Below are 25,465 nucleotides of genomic sequence, written 5' to 3'. Positions count from 1 at the left end.
GGCCGCGGGGGGAGGGGCGGCTGCTGCTGCAGCTGCAGCTGGAGCTGCGGGACCTCGTGCTGCTGCTGCTCCTGCTGCAGCCGAGGCTGCGGGAGCGCCAACCCAGGAGCTGCAGGCCCGGAACGAGCCCCTGCATCCTCCCCCCCGGGCATTGCATCCGTCTCCCTGCGGTGAGTCCTTGGGCTGCGTTTGGAGGGTCCCCGATCCGGCCAGTACATAGCCCGCACGATCCTGGATTAGAGCGCCCAGCGCGCTGACGGCTGCTGCAGAGACCGAGCCTCCCCTGGCCTTTTACCTCCTGCAAAGTGTGTGGGGGGTGGGGGGGCTTCCTGCTGGACCAGCAGGCCGGGTGACCTTCTCCCCCTCTGCAGAAGGGTGGGAGGCTAAATGGGATGCACTGCTGAAGATGCCTTCGGAGTTTCTGTGCTGAAATCCGCGCCCCCGCCCGCCCCAACCTTCTCCCTTCCCCCGGAGGGAGATGGTGACTTCTTATTGACGTAAGGATTTATAGATCCACAGCCTGCTCGGTTACTTAGGAAACACCAGTTGGGGCCCGGCTTCTTTTTAAAGCCTTTCCTCTTTGGGGCTGTCAATCACCACCATCAATCGAGGGTATTTAGCGAGGGCTTACCTGGTGCCCCAGCGCTGTCCTTAGCACTTAGGGGAGAGTACAGTACCGCGGAACTGGAGGACCCAGATCCTGACCACAAGGACCTTATAATCCTCAGGGAGGGGGGGATTGAGAATATGGAAGGCGGGAATGCCATCTTTTCCTCTGCTTTGGGCTGATTGCCAACAAGCGGCTCTAGGTCGTGGATTTAGGAGTTAGGCCATTTAGCAAAGTACTGTAAATCTCTCTACAAAAGACAGGTAAGGGACACTTGGATGGGGGATGTTTATATTTTTTTTATTGTTCCCCCCCCACCCTCCGCTCTCCTTATCCGACCACCTGGGCGACTGTGGACAAGTCACTTCCTCTCTGTCGGCCTCAAGGCATCTCCCCCCAAACGATTTTGGGGAGAGTATGAGATAATGAGTGAATGATTTTGATCTCTTTGGAGATTGGTGCAGAGCGTTGTCACCTTGTTATGATTTTCTGAAAGAGACTTGCCTCCTAATTTCTTCTTTCTCCTCTTTTTTCCTTCCTTCCATCCCGATCTCTTTCCACTTTCTCCTCCAGGATCTTTGCTTTCTACCCAGATTGGACTCTTCCAGAGAGCATTTGGACATTTGCCCAGTGGCTTTTGGGGTAAGCTCTTTTGTGCAGTATTTGGGGGTGGTAGGGAAGAGAAAGGGAGCAGCCTGCCCCTAATTCTGTCTCCCACTGATGTCATTCTGGATATCAGTCATTCCCACAAGGCTCGGTCAGCCAGTCAATCATCTTTATTGAGCACTTACTGTGTGCAGATCACTGTACTGAGTGCCTGGGAGAGTCCAATAGAACAGACACATTCCCTGCCCCAAATGAGCTTATAGTCTGGAGGGGGAGAGAGACATCAATAAAATTAAATAAATGAAAGATATGTACATAAATTCTGTGGGGCTGGAAGCAAGCCAGGGTGATGCAGAAAGGAGTGGAAGAAAAGGAAAAAAGGGGCTTAGACAGGGAAGGCCTCTTGAAGGAGATGTGCCTTCCATAAAGCTTTGAAGCATAGAAGAGTAATTGTCAGATATGAAGAGGGAGCGTGTTCCAGGCCAGAGGCAGGATGTGGATGAGAGGTCAGCAGCAAGACATGAGCTTGAGGTTCAGTGAGAAGGTTAGCATTAGAGAAATGATGTGTGTGGGCTGGGTTGTAGTAGGAGAGTAGTGAGATGAGTTAGGAGGGGGCAAGGTGATTGAGTGCTTTAAAGCCGATGGAAAGAATTTCTGTTTGATGGGGAGGTGGACGTTTAAACCACTGGAGGTTCTTGAGGAGTGGGGAAACATGCCCTGAACGTTTTTATAGAAAAATGAGCTGGGCGGGGAAGGAGAACAGGTATTGAATCCCCCATTTTGCAGATGAGGGAACTGAGGCACAGAGAACTTAAGTGTCTTGTCCAGGGTCACACAGCAGGTACATGGTGCAGCCAGAATTAGAACCCAGGTCCTCTGACTTCTAGGCCTGTACTCTTACCATTAGGACACGCTGCTTCCCCTACATTGACTTGTCCAGGATCTCACACCAGAAGAGTGGCACAACCAGGATAGAGCGATGTGAGGAGAGATGGCAAAGAAATAAATGTAAAGAGTGCAAGATAGTGTCAGAGAAAGTTACAGGAAGAGACAGAGCCGTACACCCCTAGAGAGACAAAGAGCATGCACAAAGACAAGAGACAGAAACAGTGCCTTGGACAGGATTGGGTAGAGACAGGAGGGAGGGAGGTCAGTGAGGCATAGGATAAATACTTAGATTAACATTCTAGCCCTTTGGATGGAGAGGAAAGGGCAGATTTTAGCAATGTTGTGAAGGCGGAGCTGATAAGATTTGGTGATGGATTGAATATGTGTATTGAGTTAGAGAAGGGAGTCAAGACTTGTGAGACGGGAAAGATAGTGGTGTCATCTACAGTGATGGAAAAGTCAGAGAAAGGATGTTTGGGTAAAAAATTAAGGAGTTCTGTTTTGGACATGTTAAGTTTGAGGTGATGGTAGGACATCTAAGTAGAGATGTCTGGAAGGTAGGAGGGAATGCAAGATTGCATAAAGGGAGAGAGATCAGGGCTGGAGATTTGGAAATTATCTCCATAGAGGTGGTAGTTGAAGCCATTTGAATGAATGAGTTCTCCAAGAGAGTGGGCATAGATGGAGAATAGCAGGGGACCCAGATCTGACCCTTGAAGGACACCCAATGTTAATAATAATAATGATGGTATTTGTGAGCGCTTACCATTGGCCAAGCACTGTTCTAAGCACAGGGGTAGTTACAAGGTAATCAGGTTGTCCTTGTACATAAATCCTTTCTAGACTGTAAACTCCCAGTGGGCAGAGAACGTGTCTACCAACTCTGTTGTATGAGGGGGCGGGAGGCAGAGGAGGAGCCTGCGAAAGAGACTGAGAAAGAGAAGCCAGAGAGATAGGAGGAGAACCAGAAGAAGATGGGGTCAGTGAAGACGAGGTTGGATAATGTTTCCAGGAGACAGGGATGGTCAACAATGTCGAGGGCAACTGAGAGATTGAAGAGGATTAGGTTAGAGTGGAGGCCATTCCCACTTGGAAGCTGTCTAGGATTTAGGAATGCTGGAATTGCTGCCTCTAATTTATTTTCTTTTGTCTTCCCCAAGACAGGGGACATTGGTAAGTCTTTTCCCATCTCCCTTGAATGTTGAGAGGCTGTTCTGAGGTCTGTGCATGGAAAAAGAAACTGCCCTTCCAATGACTCTTTATTTGTCCTTATTGTTCTTCTCCCTTTGCTATCGGTTCTTGTATTTTAAGTGACTCAATCAGTTGTATTTATTGAGCACTTATTATGTGCAGAGCACTGTACTAATTGCTTGGTAGACTACAATATAACAGAGTTGTAGACACTTTCCCTGCCCACAGGGAGCTTACAGTCTAGAGGAGGGGTGACAAAGTAAATTATGGCTGTGTACGGAAGTGCCGTGGGGCTGAGGGTGGGGAGATTATGGATACAAATCCAAATGCCAGGGCAATACATAAAGGAGTGGGAGAAGGGGAAATGAGGACATAATCAGGGAAGGCCTCTGGAGGAGATCCGTGTGATTTTTTTTCATAATAGTAGGGAAAACGTGGGCTGGAACTCTTCTGGTCCTGTTCAAGGTCATATTTAGTGGTAGTAGCAGGAGCATTTATTGAGACTCACCGTCCAATCAATCAGTGGTATTTATTGAGTGCTTACTGTGAGCAGAACACTGTACTAAGTTTTTTTGTTTGTTTTGTTTTTAATGGTATTGGTTAAGTGCTTACTATGTGCTAGGCATTCTACTAATGCTGGGGTAGATACAAGATCATTGGGTTGGACACAGTCCCTGTCCCACATGGAGCTCGCAGTCTTAACCCCCATTTTACAGATGAGGCAACCGAGGCATACAGAAGTTAAGTGACTCGCTCAGATCACACAGCAGACAAGTGACAGAGTGAGGATTAGAACCTGGAACCTTCTGACTCCCAGGCCCGTGTTGTATCCACTTGGCCACACTGCTTGGGAACATACAATACAATGGAGTTGGTACACAATCCCTGCCCACCAGGAGCCTACAGTCTTCAGAGGGGAGACAGATATTAAGGACGGAGGAATAACAAGCGCTTAATACAGTGCTCTGCGCATAGTAAGCACTCAATAAATACTATTGAATGAATAACAGAGTATAGGGATATGCATATAAGTGATGTAGAGCTGGAGTATCAAAGCGTTTAAGGGATGCCCAGCCAAATGCATAGGCGATGCGGAGGGAAGGGCGTGTAGGGAAAAGGAGAATTTAGTCAGGGAAGGCCTCTTGGAGGAGAGGTAATTTTAGGAGGGTCCCTGGACCCATTACACCGGCCCTCTGCCTGCAGATGTTAAATGGACTCATTTGGGGGCTCCCCTGGAAATTGCGGTGGATCATCTCACTGCCTCTGCTTGGCTTCAGGTTTTTCCCGCCTCGTTGATGGTTGGACACATTATGGGGTACTCAGGGCTCTGGGATTCTAGTTCCTAGAAGGTTGGTGGGGCCTGGGTCACCTACCATTAATTACCCTCTCTGGGCCTCTTCCCCATCTCTAAACCTGCACTGTGCCTCGCAGGGCTGGGCTAGGGATGAATTAGATACACATGGGAAACACTTTCAGTTCCAGTGAAAAGCTGCTAGCTGAGCACATTTTTCTTAACTATAAAGGCCTTTAGAGCTGTTTATCTTAGGGAAGAGCTTCACCCCACCCCGGTAGCCATTCAGTTCAATAACCCTGTGAGACTATTTGATTTTCTCCCCCTTTTACAGATGGTGGGGTGGCGTCTGAGGCACAGAGAGGTTTGGGTTTTCTCCAGGATCACAGAAGACCTTGAGACAGAATTTTTGTATCTAATTTGCCATGTTGCCTCCTTTCTGTGCTAGAGGTCACCATTCTTTCTTTGGTCCTCTGTCATCTGTCCTTGTTTCTTCATTCCTCTTTGACGACCACATACCTGGGGGGTGGGAGGGCCAGGGAGGAACTGGGTCTCTCCTGGAAATGAAGGGTGGCTGGGGTGTTCTGAAACCATGGTAAAAGTGATGATTTTGTCCAAATTAAACTGCTTAGCACAGTGCTTGGCACATAGTAAGCCCTTAACATTCATTCATTCTGTAGTATTTATTGAGCGCTTACTGTGTGCAGAGCACTGTACTAAGCGCTTGGAATGTACAGTTCGGCAACAGATAGAGACAATCCCTGCCCAATGATGGGCTCACAGTCTAATCGGGGGAGACAGATGACAGAGCAAAACAGAATGAAACAAAAATGAGACAACATATCACGATAAATAGAATTGAAGGGATGTACACCTCAATAACAAAATAAATAGGGTAGTAAATAATATATACAAATGAGCCCAGTGCGGAGGGGAAAGGGGGGAGGAGCAGAGGGAAAGGGGGCTCAGCTGAGGGGAGGTGAAGGGGGAAAGGGGAGGAGCAGAGGGCGGAGGGAGCCGAAGGAAAAGGGGGTAGCTCAGTCTGGGAAGGCTTCTTGGAGGAGGTGAGCTCAATTGTTGTTCTCAGCAAACCCTGAGAAGCAGCGTGGCCTAGTGGATGAAGCCCCGGCCTGGGAGCCAGAGGACCTGGGTTCTAATCCGGGCTCTGCCACTAGGGTGACCTTGGGCAAGTCACTTAACTTCTCTGTGCCTCAGTTACCTCATCTGTGAAATGGAGATTAAGACGGTGAACCCCTTGTAGGACAAGGACTGTGTCCACCCTGAATATCTAGTATCTACTCCAGCGCTTAGTATAGTGCCTGGCACATAGTAAGCACTTAACAAATTCCGTTAACTCTAAGTCTCTGACATCTTAGTATAGTAAGCACTCAATAAATACTATTGAATGAATAACAGGGTATAGGGATATGCACATAAGTGATGTAGAGCTGGAGTATCTAAGTAGTTAAGGGATGCCCAGCCAAATGCATAGGCGATGCAGAGGGAAGGGCATGTAGGGAAAAGGAGAATTTAGTCAGGGAAGACCTTTTGGAGGAGAGGTAATTTTAGGAGGGTCCCTGGACCCATTACACCGGCCCTCTGCCTGCAGATGTTAAATGGACTCATTTGGGGGCTCCCCTGGAAATTGTGGTGCAATGACATCTTCATGGCGAACTCATTCAGCTGAAGCTCTTTCTCAGTATTCCCCAGCGAGCTGCTCAGCTAAGCAGTGCTCTCCTGGCCCCCTCTGAACCCACCACCCAATTCAGCGGCCCACAAAGCTCAGCTTTCCCACACTGTCCACCCAGCAGTGACCACCCAGCTCTTCTGCACAGCTGCCCACTCCCTTCCTGAACGAAGCCTGATCCCACCAGGCTTTACTCATGGTGCCCTGGCGAGGAGAGGTGAGGAGGGAAGGACTCATCTCCCCACTCCTCAAGAACCTCTAGTGGTTGCCCAGCCACCTCCTCATCCAACAGAAATGTCTCACCATTAGCTTTCAGGCACTTGGCTCTCTCCCTCCTACCTTACCTCGCTCATCTCCTTCTACAGTCCAGCCCACACAATTTGCTTCTCTATTGCCAACCTACTCTCCAAACCTGTCTTCTCTTTCATTCATTCATTCAATCGTATTTATTGAGTGCATACTGTGTGCAGAGTAGTAATAATAATAATGTTGGTATTTGTTAAGCGCTTACTATGTGCAGAGCACTGTTCTAAGCGCTGGGGTAGACACAGGGGAATCAGGTTGTCCCACGTGGGGCTCACAGTCTTAATCCCCATTTTACAGTACTGAGCACTTGGAAAGTACAGTTGTGCAACAAGTAGAGACAACCCCTACCCAACAACGGGCTCACAGTCTAGAAGCGGGGAGACAGGCAACAAAACAAAACAAGTAGACAGGCATCAGTAGCATCAATCTAAATAGAATTATAGATATATGTGCATCATTAATAAAATAAATAGAATAATAAATATGTACATATATACATAAATGCTGTGGGGCAGGGAGGGGGTAGAGCAGAGGAGGGAGTAGGGGCAATGGGGAAGGGAGGAGGAGCAGATGAAAAGGAGGGCTCAGTCTGGGAAGGCCTCCTGGAGGAGGTAAGGCTTTGAAGGGGGGGAAGTGTGCTAGTTTGGCGGATGTGAGGAGGGAGGCCAGAGGTAGGACGTGGGCCAGGGGTCAACAGCGGGACAGGCGAGGACGAGGCACAGTGAGGAGGTTAGCGGCAGAGGAGCGGAGTGTGTGGGCTGGACTGTAGAAAGAGAAAGGAGCTGAGGTAGGAGGGGGCAAGGGGATGGAGAGCTTTGAAGCCAAAAGTGAGGAGGTTTTGCTTGAAAACTTCATGCTGCCAAGCCCTTGCCCACGTCCTTCCTGTGGCCTGGAGGGCCCTCCTCATTCATATCCAACAGACTACCACTCTTCCCACCTTCAGAGCCCTCCTAAAATCCTATCTCATCCAAGAGGCCCTCCGTGATTGGGCTTTCACATTCCCTATTCAGCTTCCCTTCTGAGATGCCTGCGCCCTTGTATCTATATCCCTTGAGCACTTTGATTTTCACTCCAGCCCAACAGCACTTATGTACATATCCTTCTATAATTCATTGTAATGTCTGTATCACCCCTTCTCTCTCTCAGCTCCAGTGGGACAGGGATTGTACTGTACTCTCCCAAGCACTTAGTATCAATCAGTCAATCGTATCTGTTGAGGGCTTACTATGTGGAGAGCACTGTACTGAGCCCTTGGGAGAGTAGTATACAACAAACAGTATTAGCAGACACATTACCTACCGTACTAAATGCTCAATAAATACCATAGATTTTATTGAATATCATCAATTCAGACACAGTTCCTGTCTCACATGAGACTCCCAGTTAAAGAAAAATAGAGGATAGGTATTTAATCTCCATTTTCAGTGAGGAAGCTGAATCACAGAGAAACAAAGTGACTTGTTCAAGGTCCCACAGCAGGCAAGTCAGACTCTCAGGCCCAAATTCTTTGCTCTAGACTGTAAGCTCGTTGTGGCAGGGGATGTGTCTATCAGTCAGTCAATTAATGGTATTTATACTCTGCTGAATCAAATTCTCCTACATAGTGCAGTAGTCTGAACACAGTAAATGTTCAATAAATACCCTTTATGTATTTAGATGCCCCCTTCTCCAGCCAGCACTTAATATTCAGTGATGGGGCTGGGTCAGCTGGGGGACTTTGTATCAAAGTGCTTTCAATTAGGCTCAGATTTCCTTCCACAATTTCAAAACCCCAACTCCGGTGAAAGGCCTCGCCTGGGCTTTCTCAGTCATCACACCTGCCACCCGCTCAGCCTGGCTGTGCTGAAACCATTGCTTCTCTTGACCGTGAGCTCGTTGTGGGCAGGGAATGGGTCTGATGTTATGTTGTACTCACCAAAGCACTTAGTACAGTGCTTTGGAGATCCTTGGGTAGAAGTAAATCCAGCAACCCACCCCACTGACTCTGGGGCCACTGCCTTGGGAATGTAGTGTGGCAGGGACCACCAGAGGCACAGGGAGTGAGGGGGTCTTGAATTGACTTCTCAGAAGCCTCGAGCACCCCTGGCTCTTTACTTCCATGTGGGCTGTGAGGGACGGTCGGCAGCCCTGCCTCCACAGGAAGGCTCTGTTACTTGGCTGGAAGGAGTTTCTCGGCCAGGGCCTTAGCATCTGATAGGCAAAACGGGTATTTTCCCAGCCCCCTCGGGTATTTGTAGGAGCCCTTGGGAACATTTCTTCCAACTCTGTCGTATTGTACTCTCCCAAGCATTTAGTACAGTGCTCTGAACATAGCAAGTGCAACATAGCAAGTGCTTAGTAAATACCACTGATTGGGAAGGGGAGAAGATGTCTTTAGGAGTTGATAACTCAAACAGTCTCGGGAGAGTGGGACAGAGTGATACCTGGGAACTGGCCAAACTGTCCCTTCCCCTTATAAGGCCCCATGTCTTCCCTTCTCCCTTGTTCTCAGAGCAGAGCAGATGTTTCAGGCCTTGAGGCCCAGCCACTTCCTTCAGAGGGATGGCTGGGAGAATGGTATCGGGGTGGGGGGGTGTAAGACTCCTCTGGATCTTCACTCTGGTGTCTCGACTGGGTGGGTGTCTCTGTAGGGGAGAGTGAGGCAGCGTCCCAGCCCCCGATATGGGGCCGAAACAGGTCACATGCAGGTGGGGCCACCTTTTGCGAAGCCCTGTGGCTGAGGGGGCCAAGGCACCTTTGGAACTGCCTCAGTGATGATTATCAATCAATCAGTGGTATTTATTGAGTGCTTCCTATGTGCAGAACACTGTTCTAGGCACTTGGGAGAGGTGGCTGAAATCCTTCGGGAGATTTCAGAAGACCCTATAAATCAGGTTCCAGCTGGCAGGACAACCCTCTGTCTGGAAGCCTTCAGGCAGAGCGTGACGAGAGCCTTGTTCTCTATGCCTCTTGTCCCACCCTCCCTCTCAGGAAGGAAGTATATTAGTCATATTTACCCAGCAGTCAAGTGAATTGATCCGGGCTGGGGAAGGAGAGATGTCGGGCTTTGACCCCAGAGGGAGAGGGTGGAGTCGGTGAGGTTGGACTTCAGAATGCCTGGGCCTGACCTCTCCGATCTCTTCCAGCTCAGGACTGGAGTGGTGAGCAAGTCGCAGACCAGCTGAGCTGCCCACTAACGGGCTGGTGCCACCATGGCAGGTAAGGAGACACCTGGGGAGAGGGAGCTTTTGGGCACACACCAGTGATACCGGAAATTCTGTTACTGGCCCCTGACATTGTGAAGTCTCATTCAAAGCAATTCTGAGCCTGCCTTTTCCCCTCTGTGGAGAAGTTAGCCAGCTGTGTCCGGGCATCCTTGCGAGCTGAAGGATTAGAAAGCCTGGGGTTTTGCCTTCTGTTTCATTTGGGCTCAAAGGTGATCCAGGCTCCTGCTGAACCGGCCCAGTTAGGACAGGAAGTAGCTTAGGGATTGCCCCAGGTGTGCCTGGCAGCCTCTGGGGGCCAGGATTGGGTTCTGGATGGGCTACCCACAGAAAGAGGAGTGGGAGCTGAGGGCATCACAAAGCTCCTTCTGGTGGGAGCTGCTGACTGGGCTACTCCAGGACCTCCAGCCTGACCCTAGCGGGCTCTCGCCTCCTTCCTCAGCTGTACCCCACCATCCATCTGCCCCTCCAGTGCCCAGAATTCTGGAGGGCAGACTAGGCGGTGGCCTGGAGTTGTGGGGGGCTTGTTCTTGCGGGCCACCCGGGCCCAGGGATTTCAGCGGTGGCCTGGGGGACGATTGATTCGCCATCACTCAGCGATGGACTCCTTCTCGGAAACCCCCGGGAGTGAAAAGAGCCACCGGGAACCCCCGCCCCCCCCCCCCCCCACGTTCCCTTCCCCATGGGACATTTCTTTTGTCGCTGCTCTAGAGAAAGTGAACAACTTCCCCCCGCTACCGAGGTTCATCCCCCTGAAGCCATGTTTCTACCAGGACTTCGAGGGCGACATCCCCCCACAGCACCTCACCATGGCCAAGCGCCTCTACTACCTCTGGATGCGTGAGTCACAGGCCGGGGCCCTGGAGAGGGAGGTTTGGTCCATCTGGGTCTGCTCTGTTCCCCTCAAGGGTTGCAGGTCCTCAAGGCTGGTCCTGTGGAATCTGGGGTGTTTTGGGGTCCCCTTTCCACTCCCATACTCTAGTTGGGCCAGAGGCCTATTGGATCCAATCCCCAGCTTCCTTGTGAGTTTGTGTCCTTCTCGAGGCCTCAGTTTCCCTCTCTTTAAAGAGTGCAATAAACTTCCTGGCTCCCTCCCTGCTCTATTGGCCATGTCCAGCCTCAATCTGTTCCGGAAAGGCAGTAGACCAACTTTGGGCCCTGTTTATTGTTAGTATCCCTGACCCTTCTTCCTGTGGAGGACAGGGGAGGGCCCATTTCCTTATCCAGGAGGCCCTCTCTCTTGACTTGACAGGGTCTAGGTAGAGTAGGGGAGAGGTCCTCCGCATGGGGTGGAGGGCACAGATGGTCTCTCCCCACCTGAGTGCTTTCCTCGCTCCAGCTTTCCTCCTCCAGTGGCGGCCTGTGGAGGAAGCCGAGGGACCAGCTGTGACCTCTTATTGCCGGGGCAAGCTCAGAAATCTAATCCGTGTGTGAGAGAGATGGGTTGGAGAGGAAGGAGTCATCCTATTCCAGTCGTGTTTTCCTGTTACTAAAAACTGCTCCTAAGGGAAATGGCCTAGGTCATCTTGGCAAACTGAGGCCCCCAGCCTGCCAGCCCCTTCCTAGCCCCCTCTGGGCCCACCCCCCACCCTTTGTCTTTCAAGCTGATTTCACCAGCAGTGGGAAGCCCAGAGGTTCTGTTTGGGGGTGAACAGCCACCAGGGAGACAAGATTTGGGTTTCCAGGGCCGGTGAGGGGAGCCACCTCTGCCCTGCAGGATGGGCTCTGAAGTCAGGCCCCCGTTGCCACCCCAACCATGGAACGACTTCTGGCTTTCCCGTACCTTGCAGTCTTTGTGGCGTACCCCTTTTCTGTTCCGCAGGAGGGCTTGGGACCCTGGAGGACCCTCGGGAGAGAGGTCCTTTATTTCTTCCCCGCATCACAGACCAGAGGGAGAGAGGGGATGTCTCTCTGACTGGAGCTGTTCAGAACAAAGTGAAGTGGGTGAGGAGAAGGTTTGGAAATCAAGTGTGAATTTGTGCCACATGGAGAGGCAAACAAGGTTATTCACAACCCCAAAGTGATCTACATTAATCAAATTAACTAGATAGGGTTTTTTTGTTTGTTTTTTAAATGGTATTTGTTAAGTTCTTATCAGGGAATGTGTCTATGAACTCTGTGGTACTTTCCCTAGCACTTAGTACAGTGCTCTGCATACAGTAAGTGCTCAGTAAATATCATTGATTGATTTGATTATGTGCCGGGCACTCTAAGTCCTGGGGTAGATGCAAGCTAATCAAGTTGGACCCAGTCCACGTCTCATGTGGGGTTCACAGTCTTAATCCCCACTTTACAGATGAGGTCACTGAGGTACAGAGACGTTAAGTGACTTGCCCAAGGTCAGACAGCAGACAAGTGGTGGAACTGGGATTAAAACCCAGTGCCTCTGACTCCTAGGCCAATGCTTTTTCCACTAGGCCGCTCTGCTTCTCTGCCAAAACTATACTTCCTTTTAGCCCTGGGTTTACCTAACTCCGAGTCTAACTCCCCTGCCATGACTTCCTTAAATGAACACTATCTATAGCCACCCTCCTGAGGGAGAAATTCAGAAGGTGGACTTCATGGTCACCGTCCAGTTCTCCTCTGGAGCTGGGGCATTTGCTGAGCATGAATGCATTAGTTTTATTGTTCTGTTGTACCCACCCAAGTGCTTAGTCCAGTGCTCAGCACACAGTAAGTGCTCAATAAATACGATTGATTGATTGATCTTATTTACAAGACCATGTTAAAGCTTGATCATTGAGCAGGGCTATGACCCCAGGGTGCTGTTGGGACAGTACTTATCAGCCGATGAGAAACAGCGTGGCCTAGTGGAGAGAGCCTGGGCTTGGTAGTCAGGGGAACTGGGTTCTAATCCCAGCTCTGCCATTTAACTGCTCTGAGACCTTGGGCAAGACACTTAACTTCTCTGGGTATCAGTTTCCTCACCAATAAAATGGGGTTTCAATACTTGTTCTCCCTTCCCTTTAGACAGTGAGACAGGGACTGAGTCTGATCTGATTATCTTGTACATACTTCAACACTTAGTATAATGTTAGGTTCATAATAAGCCCTTCACAAGTACCACAATTATTATTATTATTGTTATTATTGACTTGTTCCTGGGCCCATACTATGGCCCATCTCTTCTCCAAGAAATTTAAACAAACCCCCAAATTGGGAGAATCTCAGGTGTCTGTAAAATATTTGGCTACCTTAGAGGTCTCTCTCCAAGCAGCAGAAAGCATAGGGATTTTGTTTTGTTTTTTCAAGTTTTAGGTGTCCTCTTACTTCTGCCGCTCCAACAGGAGAGGAAGCAAAGTGAGAGGCAGGCTACCCCCAGCTTTTCATTCTGCTGCAGCTCCCCTCTCCCCAAGCTAATTTGGCTCTGAAAGAAGCAACGTGGCCTAGTGGATAGAGCTCGAGCCTGAGAGTCAGAGGACCTGGATTCTATCCTGGCTCTGTGTTATGTCTGCTATGTGACCTTGGGCAAATCACTTATCTTCTCTGTGCCTCAATTAGCTCATCTGTAAAATGGGGATTCAGACTGTGAGCCTTATGTGGGACAAGGAACGGAGTCCAACCTGATTATCCTGTACCTATCCCTGCGCATAGTATAGTGCCTGGCACATAGTAAGTGTTTTAGTAAATAACACTGAAAGAGAAAAAGACAACGCCCCCCCCACACCCCACATATGGCCCAGTTCTAAAACCATCAGATCCTTGTTGAGAGGAGGGAGCCCAAGCCTGAGGGAGTAACTTCTGCTGTTGCAGAGCCTGGGCCCAGCCTCTGTCTCTGCCCTACCTTCTCCCCTCTCTCTCACAGTGTCCACCTTCCCACCCTGGCTGGGGGTGGACGGTGGCACCGGAGGAGATCTACCCCAGCACTTACCACAGAGCTTGGCACCTAGCAAGCACTTAATGGTATCACAATGAGTGGTCTTCTTTTTATTATTGTAAGAGATAGAATAGAACCCATTGCCTCAGTACCCCAGGAATGGGCAATCTTCTCAGACTGTGGAGGAATTAGGGGTGGGAGGCTCCTGGAAAGGGGTGTAGGGGTCAAAATCCAGAAGCTATATCTGATACCACAGTTCTCTCTTCCAGCAGCCTCCTTCACTGCGTTCAAGGCCGGCCACGCTCTGAGGTCCAAAGCCTCCAGCCTCACATCCCCACACTCGCCGTCGTTGGTCTCAGCTGGCAATTGCATCTGCCCTGCCCTGTCCTCTTGCCCTCCTTCACCCTCCCTTTGGTCCTAGTTAGGAGTCTTGAGTAAAGTCACTTCTCCTCTGGAGGCCTTAGGGTCCCCCTTCCTAAACAATCACTCAATCAGTGGTAGTTATTGAGCACTTACTGTGTGCAGAGCACTGTACTAAGCACATGGGAGAGTACAGTATAACAGAGTTGGAAGACATGTTCCCTGCCCACAGTTTATTGTTTAGGCGGGAGTGTATCTATTGATGAGATTTCCAAGGAGAAATTAAATATACTTGGCATTCTTGGGAAGACAGGTGCTCCAGGGCTGTGCTGAAAAGATGCCAAGGCAAGCTGGGGACTATATCCATGAACTCAGAGATGATTTGAAACTGCTTGCGACGAATAGCAGTGCACCAATCCCAGCCTTCTGCCCCAGCTTGAGATAAAGAAGAGATTGATGTGAAGTGGGGAAAAAGCCTGGAGGAAAGAGCACAGGCCTGGGAGTCAGGAGATCTGTGTTCTAATCCCGGCTCTGCCACTCACCTGCTATGTGACTTTGGGCAAGTCACTTAACTTTCTTGTGTCTGTTCCCTCATCTGTAAAATGGGGGCAGCATATTGATTCTCCCTCCCCCTAAAAGAGTTTCCCCCAAGTGGGACAGGAACTGTGGGTGCTAGATTATCTTGTAATCCACCCCAGACCTTAGAACAGTGTTTGGCAAGTAAGCACTCAACCAATAGCATAATTATGATTATTATTATTATTATGTGCATATCCCTCCTTGGTCAGGCTGGGAGCCATAGGCTGAAGGAGACACTCCATGTCCCCTACCTTTAGGAGCTCACCAACCTACTGGTTCTGTTTTTATTCTTGGGGAGCAAAGCCTCAGACTCTATCACCCCCCCGCCTTGGAAAAGGTCATTTCTACTCCTGACTTTATTTTCCCACATTTTCTGTGTGCTCCTTTGCTGTGTGTGTTTGTGTGTGTGTGTATGTATGTGTGTTTGCAGTGAACAGCATCACCTTGGCAGTGAACCTGATAGGCTGCCTGGCATGGCTGATTGGAGGCGGTGGAGCGGTTAATTTTGGACTGGCATTTCTCTGGCTCATTCTCTTTACACCCTGCTCCTATGTCTGCTGGTTTCGCCCCATTTACAAAGCCTTCAAGTAAGTGAGCGCTGTTGAGCTCAACCTTGTTTTCTCTCTCGGTCTCAGTCTCTTGGTTTCTGTTTCTCTCTATCTCTGTCTCTGTTTCTATGTTTGTGTGTCTCTGTCTCTCCTTAAAAGGCTGTCCGACCATCCTGCCCCTGCCCCAGCCCTAGATCCCTTGATCTTGTGGTGGTGACACAGAGTGACAGTCTGTCCTCTCAGCTGATCCCAAGCCCAACGTGAGAGGCTCAGCCTTTCAGAGCCTGAGGAATCAAAAGGGGGGGGTGGCGTAAAGTCATTTTTATTGAGCGCTTACTGTGTGCAGAGCACTGTATTAAGCTCTTGGGAAAGTACAATATAACAGGCAATTCAAGTACAATACAAGGCAGCCATGTCCCAACTTGGCTCAGGCTGTCTCCTCTTTGGGATTCCTGGGTCTCTTCAGCCTCTGGGTGGAGAAGGGCCATGGTTCTGGGCCAACCACCTCTTCCCGGAAGCCCTCCAGACAAAGGCCCTGCTGGGTCCTACTTCACTGAACAGAGCCTTTGCGGGGTGCCAAGAAGAGCATCGTGCCAGGTTTCCTTCCCAGGACTAAATTTAAGGAGAAAATTTCTAACTCTTTCCTTCTATCACCCTAATTCCTCTCCCACAATGGACTCCCATGACTTCCTATCCCTCTGCCAAAGAGACTTCATGATTTGTCATCTTGTCGATGTTGCAATGGATCTTATAGCTGGGGGCTGTAGGGGGAGAGGAGCAATCAGCCAATCGATTCCCAGTATAGACTGAACACTTCATGGGTGCAGAGCACTGTGCTGAGTGCTTGGAGAGACCCAAGAGAGGGACCCCTCAGTGTCTACCTCTGCTACTGAGGCACTTTATAGCCCCCGACTTCCTTGGAACTCCTCGGGTGTCCCCCCCCCAGCCCCCACCCCGCCCCATCCATTTCCAAGATCGTCTCCTGGAGCGATCCGAAGGTGCTTGGAACTTCTAGAACCAACAGGGCTGTCTCGGTTTGCAGGACGGACAGTTCCTTCAGCTTCATGGCTTTCTTTTTCACCTTCATGGCCCAGCTGGTGATCAGCATCATCCAGGCTGTGGGCATCCCAGGCTGGGGAGTCTGGTAAGGAGAAAGAAATCACGTTGGGCAGGATGGGAGATTCACCAGTCTGGGTGGAGGGTTGCCTTTCAGCCTTGGTGGGCACCTGGGTGAACTCTGAGGGAAAGGAGCAACCGTCTGGAGTCGGAGTTTGAAAAGTAAGGGGAAGTTGGGGGAAGTGAGCTTTGAGAGACTGGGCTTATAATGGAGGGCAGAGAAGAATGGGCTCGCTCTCACAAAGGAGGAGAAACATCTTGGAATGGCTCTTTACGAAACAGTTCATGTGGGGGTTCAAAACTGGTCTCCTGCAAGAGGGGTTGGGCACAGGGAGTGTCTGGTGAGCAGGGAATCCCCAGGTAGATGAGACATGGTTCTTCCCTGTCAGTCAGTAGTGCTTACTTACTGAACACCTACCGTGGACAGAGCAATGTACTAAATTCTCGGGAAAAGACAATAAAGGTAAAGGAGAAGCAGCGTGGCCAGGTGGAAAGAGCACGGGTCAGGGAATCAGAGGGCCTGCGTTCTAATTCCGGCTCTGTCAGTTGCTTGCTGTGTGACCTTGGGCAGGTCACTTCATTTGTCTGTACTTCAGTTTCCTCAGTGGTAAAATGGGGATTCAGTGCCTGTTTACCTTCTACTTAGGCTGTGAGCCCCATGTGGGACAGGGACCGTATCCAAGCTGATTAACTTGTGTTTATCCCAGTGCTTAGAGCAGTACTTGGACACGTAGTAAGGATTTAACAAATACCGTAATGATAATAGTCATAATAAAAAGATGCCTGCCCTTAAAGAGCTTACAAGGAATCATGTGTACCCACTCTACTAAATTGTCCTCTCCAATGCACTGAGTACAGTGCTTTGCACATGGTAAGTGTTCAGTCAGTAGTCAATCAAGATTGATTAATGGGAGACAGACACAAAATACTTTACAGTTAGGAGGAAGAAGAGAATGGAAAGTTAGGTAAGTTTTTAAGTACTAGAGTAAGCAATAGTAATAGTATTAAGTGCTTACTTGCTAAGTGCTGGGAAAGAATACACAATTGGGAATTGGACCTACTCCCTGTTGCCTGGGAAGGGCTCAAAATCTAAAATTGATATGTTCCAAAGTGCTTCAAGTGTGTAGGAAAGAGCCCCAATCTGGGAGTTAGAAAGACCAGGGTTCTAATCCTCACTCTGCCACTTGTCTGCTTTGCAACCTTGGGCAAGTCACGTTACATCCTGTGCCTCAGTTCCCTCATCCCTAAAATGGGGATTAAGACTGTGAGCATCACTACAGGGACTGTATCCAACCTGATTATTTTGTATCTACCCTAGCATTTAGTACAGTGCCTGGCACACAGTAAGACTTTAACAACTGCCAGAGGAAAAAAAAAATTATAGCGAGAGCTGTAGTCTGGAATATTTGAAAGGGCAGAGAGTTTTGGCCAGGGAAAGAGCACGACAAGGGACTGGAGACAGATGATTTGAGAATGAGGCACAGTGAGGTTAGCTTTGGAGGAACAAAGACTGCGAGCTAGGGTGTAGTGGGAAGAGAGAGTGGTTAAATAGGAAGAGTGGGAGCAGTGGGCGCCTTAAAGCCGGCGGACGGGAGTTTCTGGTGGATGCGGTGAAGAATGGCAGCCGTCAAACTCTCTCCGGACTCTCCCCGCAGCGGCTGGATCGCAACCATCTCCTTCTTTGGGACCAACGTCGGGGCCGCAGTGGTGATGCTCATCCCCACCATCATGTTCACGGTCGTGGCAGTCTTCGCCTTCATCGCCCTTAGCATGGTAGGTGGTTCCTGGGGGTGGGGGCGGACGAGACCAAGGCCAGGCATAGTGGGGAATGGGCAAGAACCAGCCAGCAGAAGCTTGGCCTAGTGAAAAGGGTCCGATCCTGGGAATCAGGGGACCTAGTTCTAATCTTGGCTTCCCCATTTGCCTGCTGCGTTACCTTGGGCAAGAGACTTCAGTTCTCTCTACCTCACTTTCTTCATCTGCAAAATGGGGATTCAAACCTGTCCTCCCTCCTACTTAGCCTGTGAGCCCCATGTGGGACCTGATGATCCTATATCTACCCTAGCGCATAGTACAGTGCCTGGCATGTAGTAAGCACTTAGCAAATACCACAATCATCATAATCAGTCAACTCTGTTGTGGGGTCTGAGCCTTCTGCCCTATAAAGTTCTGGGATGGGTGCATTACCCTGGGTTACCTCATCTGCCCCCAGTACTCCTCAATCAGTCTGTGGTATTTAATAATAATAATAGTAATAACAATGGTATTTGTTAAGCACGTACTATTGCCAAGCACTGTTCTAAGCATTGGAGCAGATACAAAGTAACCAGGTTGGACACAGTCCCTGTCCCACATGAGGCTCACACTCTTAATCCCCATTTTACAGACGAGGTAACTGAGGCACCGAGAAGTGGAGTGACTTGCCCAAGGTCACACAACAGACAAGTGGCGGAGCCGGGATCAGAACTGGGGGGAGAATAGGTACTAAAGATTAGGTATAGCTGACCCCTGGCCACAAGGAGGTTAAGCACTGTGGCTAGGTGGAAAGAGCACGGGCTTGGGAGTCAGAGGACATGGGTTCTAATCCTGCTCAGTCACTTATTTGCTGTATGATTTTGAGCCATTTAAGCTCTCCATGCCTTAGTTACCTCATATTTAAAATGGGGATTAAAAATGTGAGCCCCATGTTAGATAACCCGATTACCTTGTATCTACCCCAGCACTTAGAACAGTGCTTGGCACATAGTAAGCGCTTAACAAATACCATATTAATAATAAGTAGCTTGCAGTGTAAAGGGGGAGGCAGTCGTTAATATAAATAAATGAATTTATGCATATTTACAAAAGTTCCATGGGGCTGTGGGTGGGGTGATTAAGGGTACAGATCCAAGAGCAAAGGTGACGCAGAAGGGAGTGGTAGAAGAGGGAATGAGAACTCAGTCAGGGAAGGCTTCTTGGAGGAAGTCCCTGGTGATAGTTCCACTGTATTAGGGAAAGTGTGGGCTGGGAGTTGGAACTCTCGTATCCTATTCAGAGTCATATTTTGTGGTAGAGTAGCAGTAACACTTATTGAGTGCCCACTTGATGGAAGGCCACTCTACTAGGTCCTTGGGAAGTACCTGCCTACAAGAAGCTTGACCTCTATCAGGGGACACAGAAAAGTGATATAGCTGTTGTACCGATCAGGGTCCCACATAATAGAGGGCCCCACCAGGTGGGGAAATGTCAACATCGGGCTTCTCTACTGGCCTCACTCTGGCCACACCGGAGTGACCAGCATTATTAACCTGCAGCGGCAGGAGCCTGAGAAGGTTGAGTGCTTTCGGGGCAGGAAAGGGAGCCCCCCGCCCACCCACTCCTATACCACCCATGAGCCCCTGAAGAAGGATCCATACTTACAGAAAGGAAAGTTCATAGAGAGGGGGAGGGTGGGAGGGGTAGACAAGCTCTACATCCCTCAGTCAAGCAATGGTATTTATTGAGCACTTATTGGATGCAGAGCACTGTTCTTGGGAGAGGACACTACAATAGAGTCGGTAGACACGTTTCCTGCCCACAATGAGTGAACAGTCTAGAGACGAGCTTACGTCCTTCTCTTGATTCCTCTAATTCCCCACGTTGTCCCATTTCTAATCTGGCCCTGACATGAGTGACCTTGAGCGAGTCCCTTCCCCTCCTTTCTGCTCCAGGTCCCATTAGTGAACCGGGGAGAATGGACTCTGCCCCCCCCCCCCAGCCCCCCTCAAGAGAGGGGTGCACATCTGCTGAGGTCTCAGAGTTGTCGGATGGGATAGGGCCAGCCCACTCCACCCAACACCCTTCTTGTTTCTGTCTCATTCTAGGTTCATAAATTTTACCGGGGAAGCGGAGGAAGCTTCAGCAAAGCCCAGGAGGAGTGGACCACGGGGGCCTGGAAGAACCCTCACGTCCAGCAGGCGGCCCAGAATGTGGCTGTGGGGGCTGCCCAAGGTGCCATGAACCCGCCTCAGACGCAGTACTCTGCTACCCCCAACTACACCTATTCCAATGAGATGTGAGCTGGAGGCTGCCCGAGGCAGCGGTGGCATTGGCGGGAGTGGGAAAGGGGGCAAGAGGTCGAGCTGAGACCACTTCACACCATCTTGGTGATGGTGTGTGGGGGGGAGAGGTCCATTCTTTTTCTTTTATCTCCCTTCTACTTTGTAAAAATATATATTATATATCTCCCTCCCCACCCCCCACCACACACACACAGACACAGACACACACCTCTCCCCTCTCCCCCGTCTCCCGGGTTTTCAGTTCTCGGCATTTGAAGAAGTCGTGAGTCAACCTGCAGGACAATTGTGCTGTGCGGTAATGCCTGTGTGTTTGTGTTTCCTTGTGAAATAGTGTACAGTGGAGATTTACATTGTCGTGGTAGGTGTGTGTTTAGGACTATATCAACTAAGAAACCCACAAAATCAGCCAACAACGTATATAGCTCACTGGACCCTGTATCTGCCATGAGCTAAATGGACCTCTCTTCCTGGATTGAAGAGGGATCAGGCCAACCCGCTCACGGTGTCTTCTCGGGGGCCGGGACCGATCTGAGAGGAGAATGGAACTAACCCATCCCAACCCAGGAGTTTTCCTTTGGGCCTGTATGCCGATGGCCCCCTCCAGGACACTTGTCCCCCTGAGGCTGGGGGGAATGGGATCTCAGGACCCTCTTCTCCTGGCATCAGCCAATAAGTTTCACCCCCTTGGCAAATGGGCCTTTTATCCCTTGACGTGTGGTCAGTATTAGAGTGCAACTGGAGTTCGTCGGGCACAGATGCCAGGGAGGGGCGGTGGCTGTCCCTCCAGAGAATGGGGTCAGCCTCCCCCTTCGCTGTATGCCCTGGGGCTCACCGGGGACTTCTGATCCGGAGAATGGCGGCAGGTGTCTTCCGCCTTATGACGGAGAATGACATTTCCCTTCACAGGGCCACGTGGAAGTCGGGGGGGAGCCGATTTGGTGGGGAGGGTGGGGTGGATGTGGGCGGGGGGGGGGGGTGTGGAGATGAGTTCGCCCCGGAGCCAGGCTAGATTCAGCATGTGCATCCTTGTACAAATGCGAGAATCCGAGAATCCGGGCTGTGCAGATGTGGGAGGGGAAGGGCCCCTGCTGGTTGTTGACCTCCGGCCATTCTAAATGACACGTGTATACAAGCCCAGTTTTTTGACTGGCAAATGCCATCTGAACACTCCCACTGAATTGTGGGAACTGACTGCATTGTAGGAAAGGGATCCTCTGGAAAGGAAATTCCGCCTAACTTTTTTCCAGAAAGTAAACCCTGCCCAATCTCTTCCCCTTCCTTCTTTCTCGCTCCAACCACTGAATTTCTGTGCAAGAGTTTCAGTGTATCAGCTGGTTGTCAGGCCTCAGACTAAGAACCTCACCAACTTCTCTGAGATTTGCCAACTGTTGACACCCCCGCCCCTTTCTCCTTAGGCTGATCCTGACTCTCTTATGCAGGACTTTGTGATGAGTCCTGAGCAGGGCAAACACTTTTCTTTTAATGGAATCACTCCTTGCCAGTCCCTACGGCTTTTCAGGACCAGCCTGGAAGAATGCATCTTGATTAGAAAGGAAATCTAGTAATCATTAATTTATGGGGGAAGACTAGGCCTCTCCGACCAGCTGAACCAGTTCTAGTTATGGTGCCATAAAGCCAGGATGCCGTTCCCCTGGCAACAGGAAAGATTAGCTTTGGGCCTGGTCCTTACCAAAAGCCTCAAAGCCTGATCTAGGAAGGCTTCACTGCTTCTTCCCTGAAAGGGATTAGATCTCTACAGAGGAGATGAAAGAAAGCAGAGATCTGCCAAGGCTTTCCTGCTCAGGACCCACCCCTCTTTGATTGGGTCCCCAAAGTCACCTGGAGAATTGTCAACCTGAAACCCTCAAGGGAAGTGAGATGGAAGCCTCTCTGCATCTGAGAATTCTCACCAGCTAAACATTCCTCATCCCGAGAAACCCAAGGGAGGGAGAAGAGCATGTTTCCTGGGAAATCTCCCCTGATTTTTGTTCCCTTTTTCGAAACCAAGGAAACTCCTGAGTCTCTGAATTTCACTCCTGGGATACCCTTGGATCCCACTGCCTCTCCCCTTCTATCCTGCCTTCCCCACGGTGCAATCTGTCCATTGTTTATCAACCCCAGAGGGCAGGTTCTAGCTAAACCTAGACCCTGGTTCCCAGAGACATAGGCATTTCCCCATCTGGCAGGCGTGGGCACATAGTCCTGTCATTTACCCCAGGGGAAGGTCTTGGTCCTCGGAGAAGCGCCATTTTGGGTATGGTCAACCACAGTGGACAGCTTTTAGAACTAGAAAGAAAAGCAATCCCGTCCCACCCTCCCCTTCATGTCTATATTCCATTTCCCTACCGTGCACTGAATTCTGTATAGTACCGGTTAGTATGTCCCTGGAACAGACTTTGGAAACCCTTGGAGAGGGAAAAAATCCAGAATTTCAGTTCCATAGGTGGCATTTAAAGAAATCTATTGTCAGATGTGGCTGTTGGCTTTAATTATGCTTCTCTCCCTAAGCTCCTCCCTGCACTCAAGCTCATATTCTGCTTGTTGTCCAACAAGTCTCTGGGTAGAGCTTGGATGAGTCTGTCTTGGTCAAAACACAACTGACATTGACCTTCTGAAAGGCCTTTTCTGCCCCGGTTGCCATGTCATCTCATCTCCCGACATTCTTGATCCTTTCAAGAATCCTTTGTTCCCCTCCTCCCTTTCCAGCAGCGAATCCCCAGCTGATATCCGAGGAAAGACCCCTTGCTTAGCGGTTTGAGCCGGAAATGGGAGCTCCTGGATTCTCATCGTCGGCTTCCAGGGTAGAGTTCTTCACTTTTCTGGATCTCAATTTCCCTGCAGGTCCAGTAGGGCTTCCCGATTGAACTCCTTTAAGAGGATTATGAGCCAGGAACGCAAAGTAATATCTGCAACAAGATACAGTTAGTTGTTGGATTTGAAGAAAACACACCAAGAGATGAAACTTGTTCTTTTTCTCTCCCCGGATCTCTGAAAAAGGCTATTTCCTTTTCAAACTGATCCGGTTCTTTACCCCCCTTCTGCTTCCTCCCTTGGGAAATGGCAATAAGAGCCCAGGTCAGGGCCCGGATTTTTCTGGTGCTGTTGATCATATCTCATTTAGATCTGGGTGTAACTGGTATGACTTTCTTCGTTTAAGCTGAAATATCTGCTTTTTCCCTGGAAAAGGATGAAGTCACGAGATGGGGGTAACTCCCTCTTCTCTGCCCATTTCCTAGAGGGCATTCTCTCCAACTGGGACTTAAGGTCAGACTAGATTGACTCCAGTTCTCTCCTCAAGTTCAATCCACTCAAACCCACTCCGGTTCCCTGGGCCCACCTGCTGTTTGGGGGCTAGTCATCTTGAGGAAGAATGTCCCGACGACTTCTGGTTAGTTATCCATGTATGCTGGTCCCACCTACAGGGTCAACTCAACCCACCTTCTACTTTGTAGGGGAGGACCAGGCCAACACAACCAGCTGGGAGAGGGAGATGGCCAGGTGGTGTCCCCCCCATGTGTCTATGTATCTCTAGGCACTGGTCCTTGGGCACCCCTTTTTTGGTGGGGTTTGCTTGCTGCATGAGGCCTGACTGGAGTTCAGACTCAAATGGGACTCTGCTGGCTTCGAGCAGGGAAAAGAAGGGCAAGAAAATGGGAGGGAGACGATGTAGGGACACCAGTGCGAATGAATCCCACTGTGGTGTGGATGGTTATGTCTCTTTGTTTGTAGACTAATGCCTTTTTTATTTTTTTTTGGAAATACTAAACTGAATGGAAATTATTTTTATGTTACTTGGGGCCACTCTCACGAGTCAACTGAAAAGCTGCTGTTTCCTCCAAGCCATTCCGCATCTGTTCCTGATAACTCAAAGTCAACTCTTGAAACTGATTAACAATAAATGAAAATCCTGATTGCTGCTCAATGTGTCCTTCCTGGCTTGCATTGGTGTGGGATTTGCTGAATCCAAAAGCCCATTGGGCAGGGGGTTGAGGGGAACACCTTACCCAGTTGTTAATAATTGTGGCATTTATTAAGTTCTTACTATGTGGCAAGCACCATACTAAGTTAGATACAAGGTAATCAGATCAGACACAGTCCCCACCCCACATGGTGCTCTTAATTCAGTAGAAGGGAGAACAGATATTTAATCCCCATTTTACAGAGGAATCATGCTTGCTGTGTGACCTTGGGCAAGTCACTTAACATTTCTCTGTGCAAGTGGCAGAGCCAGGATTAGAATCCAGGTCCTCTACCTGGCCCAGGTTCTTTCCACTAGGCCAGTTTTTCCCTTTTTCTAGAGACAAAACCAAGTCATAGTCTTGGAGCTCTGTCACTTCAGTTAAGGCTGAAAGGAGAAGGTCCCGGTGTCCAAGAAAGCCCAGCTAACTATAAATCTTTGAGAGCTAAGAAGGTAAAATGAGGAAGAGGACATAAACGTTAGAGTCAAAAAGAAGGCAGGGTTTTGGTGATGTCAAAGAGAATGAGTGGTGAGAGAAAGGGGTTGGATGAGTATATAATAATAATAATTGTGGTATTAAGCACTTACTATGGGTCACAGCCCAACTCTCTCTATATAGTTCAAGTATATGTATACTTGTGGTAGGTGTAATGAAAGGGAGGTGTCTTTCCTGCCTCTACACCCAGAGCATCATCCCCCTCCCCTACCCTGGAGAAGGGGCTGAATCTGATTAGACTGGGGGTCCCCCACTCCCCACTTCTGGGCTTCAGTGTCTGCACCCTCTTGGACTGAATCTTGTGTGGAACAGGGACTGTGCAATCTGAAGATCTTGGGTCCACCCTAACCCTTAGCAAGTGATCAACATGTTGTAAGAGCTTAATACATGCCTCCATCAACCATAAAGTAAAGGTGGGGGGTACTGATCTCAATAGGGCACAGACAATAAAAGGTACTTTTTATTGTAATGTTCTCAGATCTAGGGTCTTCCTACCCTAATCTTTTTAAACAGTTCCCTCCTTGGCAGGGGGTCCTAGACCTCTGCTGTCTTCCTTGTCATGACTCAAGTTCCACAAACCAACTTGGGGCTCACCCTCCTGCCAGAGGGAAGCAGTGTGGCCTAGTGGGAAGAGCAGGGGCCTGGAAGTCAGAGGACCTGGTTCTAATCCTGGATCCACCAGTTATCTGCTATGTCACCTTGGGCAAGGCACTTCACTCTGTTTCTTCATCTGTAAAATGGAGACTAAATAGCCCTTTAGAATGTGATCCCC

General features: G+C 49.6%; 1 protein-coding gene across 7 annotated transcripts; it reads left to right on the top strand.

Moving 5' to 3' along the window:
- On the top strand, positions 1-20,587 carry SCAMP5 (secretory carrier membrane protein 5). Of its 7 annotated transcripts, XM_029065112.2 has the most exons (10): positions 10-170; positions 1,181-1,249; positions 3,262-3,274; positions 9,702-9,774; positions 10,491-10,619; positions 11,602-11,723; positions 14,966-15,122; positions 16,126-16,227; positions 17,855-17,972; positions 20,042-20,587. In XM_029065112.2, exons 5-10 carry the CDS (start codon positions 10,540-10,542, stop codon positions 20,234-20,236), a joined length of 774 nt encoding a protein of 257 aa, XP_028920945.1. In that variant the 5' UTR covers positions 10-170; positions 1,181-1,249; positions 3,262-3,274; positions 9,702-9,774; positions 10,491-10,539; the 3' UTR covers positions 20,237-20,587. The 7 variants fall into 7 exon arrangements, with proteins under 7 accessions (XP_028920949.1, XP_028920945.1, XP_028920944.1 ...); XM_029065111.2 differs by lacking the exon at positions 3,262-3,274; XM_029065115.2 differs by lacking the exon at positions 11,602-11,723 and having other exon boundaries at positions 14-170.
- Positions 20,588-25,465: the final 4,878 nt, after the last annotated feature.

Source organism: Ornithorhynchus anatinus, chromosome 5 (assembly GCF_004115215.2).
Source record: "Ornithorhynchus anatinus isolate Pmale09 chromosome 5, mOrnAna1.pri.v4, whole genome shotgun sequence".
Taxonomy (NCBI): Eukaryota; Metazoa; Chordata; class Mammalia; order Monotremata; family Ornithorhynchidae; genus Ornithorhynchus; species Ornithorhynchus anatinus.
Note: the sequence above shows the minus strand (reverse complement) of the source record. Positions and strands in the feature narration are given on the sequence as shown.

Bases quoted from the DNA above. Each gene is read 5' to 3' on its own strand.
- SCAMP5 (XM_029065111.2), top strand. From the start codon at position 10,540: ATGTTTCTACCAGGACTTCGAGGGCGACATCCCCCCACAGCACCTCAC. The intron at 10,620-11,601 runs GTGAGTCACAGG...TCTGTTCCGCAG, and splicing joins CCTCTACTACCTCTGGATGC to GAGGGCTTGGGACCCTGGAG. The intron at 15,123-16,125 runs GTAAGTGAGCGC...CTCGGTTTGCAG, and splicing joins CCCATTTACAAAGCCTTCAA to GACGGACAGTTCCTTCAGCT.